We start from the raw sequence: 1,936 nt of genomic DNA on the forward strand, positions 1-1,936 counted from the left end.
TCATTGCCCCCCCCTTTTCCGTGGCTCCGCAGGCCCATCCGACAATAACTGCCTCTGGACTCAAGAGGGACCAGGCTGCGGTGGAGAGGGCATTACAGAGGAGAGTTAGGGAATCTCGACTGGAATTCCAGAACCAGGAGTCCCTCATGGGACGATGACTTTTGGCTCCAATTCTGGTATGAAAGGTTCTTGAAATCTTCAAAGTTCCTATTCACGCCTGCTCCGAAACGTCGAAGCCAGGATGTAGCAACACTACTTGCGGTCCGGATAGGGCGTTGGAATTTGGCCAGCTTCCAGATCCATGATGTAATCCCTCCAGCTTCGTGGCTGCAGGTCAGGGTAGAGTTCCCTTGCGTCGAGATAGCCCAGATACTTGGCGTTCTCGGGGGTATTGTCGCCTCGGACGGCGAGAGTATAGAAGTATTGTGCCATCCCTGTCTCCATGGTGAGGACTCCTGGATTCTTCTCGATGGTTTCCAGCAAGCTTGCCTCGGACACCTTGACGCACATGAAGTGTCAGCAAGTTGCCTCAGACCCGGTATCATGATGGCGACCTCCATGGAATAACTGAGAGATGATGAGAATGACAATCAATACTTGCATATTTCTTCTCGGCGGAGACCCCGGAGATGGCTTCGGCCTCGCTCCAGGCTTCAGTTGTTGTCTTGACTTCTCCATAGACAAACACAAGATGGTTGAGGGTCCTTTCGTCAGCAATGATCCTGGCGACAAAAGGTGCGATGTCGCGATTATCCGTCAGCGCGATCCTCACGTTTCCTTCATCAACGATGGGCATGGGCTGCACAAAGGCCTTCGGATCAGCTGGCTGGGTTAGCGGGCGCGGGATGGTCATCTGATACCACCAGCCGACATCAACGGCAGTGTAAGGAAGGTAGAGTTTCTTGATATGATTCAAAATTTCTTCCTTCTGCAAATTTGGCAAATCAGCACAAAACCCAGAAACTCCCCCGTGTTGCATATGTACCAAACGCAACTTACCTTTTCCCTCATGAACGTGACACCGCCGGGCGGGCACACAGGAGCGAAGAAGCTCGTCACAAATCTTCCTACGTTGGCTTGCTTAGCCGCCAACGCGAGGTTGAGCTCCTGTGGCATCTGCTGGAGCGTCATGCCGGAGACGACGACATCTGTGCCAGCCAGCACGTTGGCGACATAGTCGATTGGACCATCAAGGTCCACAGCGCGCACAGCGGCACCGAGCTCTTTAAGGGCCGTAAGTTCCGGTTTGTTAAGAGATGCCGCTCGGGCCAGAATAATGACCTCCTGCAGATATTGATCAGTTGTAGGTTCACTGCCGACTGCTGTGAAGTGGGGACATAGGGTCGTACGAATTGATCTTGGTCAGACAGGAGAACGCGAGCAATAGATCCCCCCGTGGCGCCGGTGGCTCCGACGATGGCGACTGTGAGTTTGCGAGACATGGTTCTTTAATCCGAAGGTAGGAAAATCTGCACCACGCTGCACAAAAAGGTAGTATGTGTTCGAGCAGTGCACCAAAGCACAGCATTTGGGGCTTGGCCGCACTCTTATATGCCAGAATCGTCACTAGTTACTGGTTCCAGCCATGACGAAGAATCTGTCCGGCTATGTTGACGGGTCCAAGTGATTCCCCGAGATGGCCTGTGGCTTACAGATAATGACATGCAGCGGTGACACTGAAAAGGCGATTCGGAGCGGACGAAGGTCGGCCTCCTGGGGGGAAGAGCGGACAGGGGCGGAAGAGCGTGAGCAGTTCTAGTCTTGGCGGGCGGATCGGGTGCTCTTTGGGGTCCAAAAAGCGGACTGGAGCGGATTGTTGAATCAAACATGAGCGGGCCTCACTAAACCAGAGCGGAGTTTGCATGAGATCATCTCGGCCCCATTCCGCTTCTGCGGCCTCGCCAGCCTTCTCAACTCGACCGCAAACCTACTATCC

The 1,936-nt window shown here is 53.9% G+C and overlaps 1 protein-coding gene across 1 annotated transcript; it reads right to left on the reverse strand.

Moving 5' to 3' along the window:
* Nucleotides 1-252: 252 nt before the first annotated feature.
* On the reverse strand, nucleotides 253-1,442 carry VDBG_02905 (isoflavone reductase family protein; the record flags this gene model as incomplete). Its single annotated transcript, XM_003006720.1, has 4 exons — nucleotides 253-498; nucleotides 569-928; nucleotides 1,000-1,284; nucleotides 1,350-1,442. 4 exons carry the CDS (start codon nucleotides 1,440-1,442, stop codon nucleotides 253-255), a joined length of 984 nt encoding a protein of 327 aa, XP_003006766.1.
* Between the last annotated feature and the right edge of the window lie 494 nt (nucleotides 1,443-1,936).

Source organism: Verticillium alfalfae, genomic scaffold, assembly GCF_000150825.1.
Source record: "Verticillium alfalfae VaMs.102 supercont1.3 genomic scaffold, whole genome shotgun sequence".
NCBI lineage: Eukaryota > Fungi > Ascomycota > Sordariomycetes > Glomerellales > Plectosphaerellaceae > Verticillium > Verticillium alfalfae.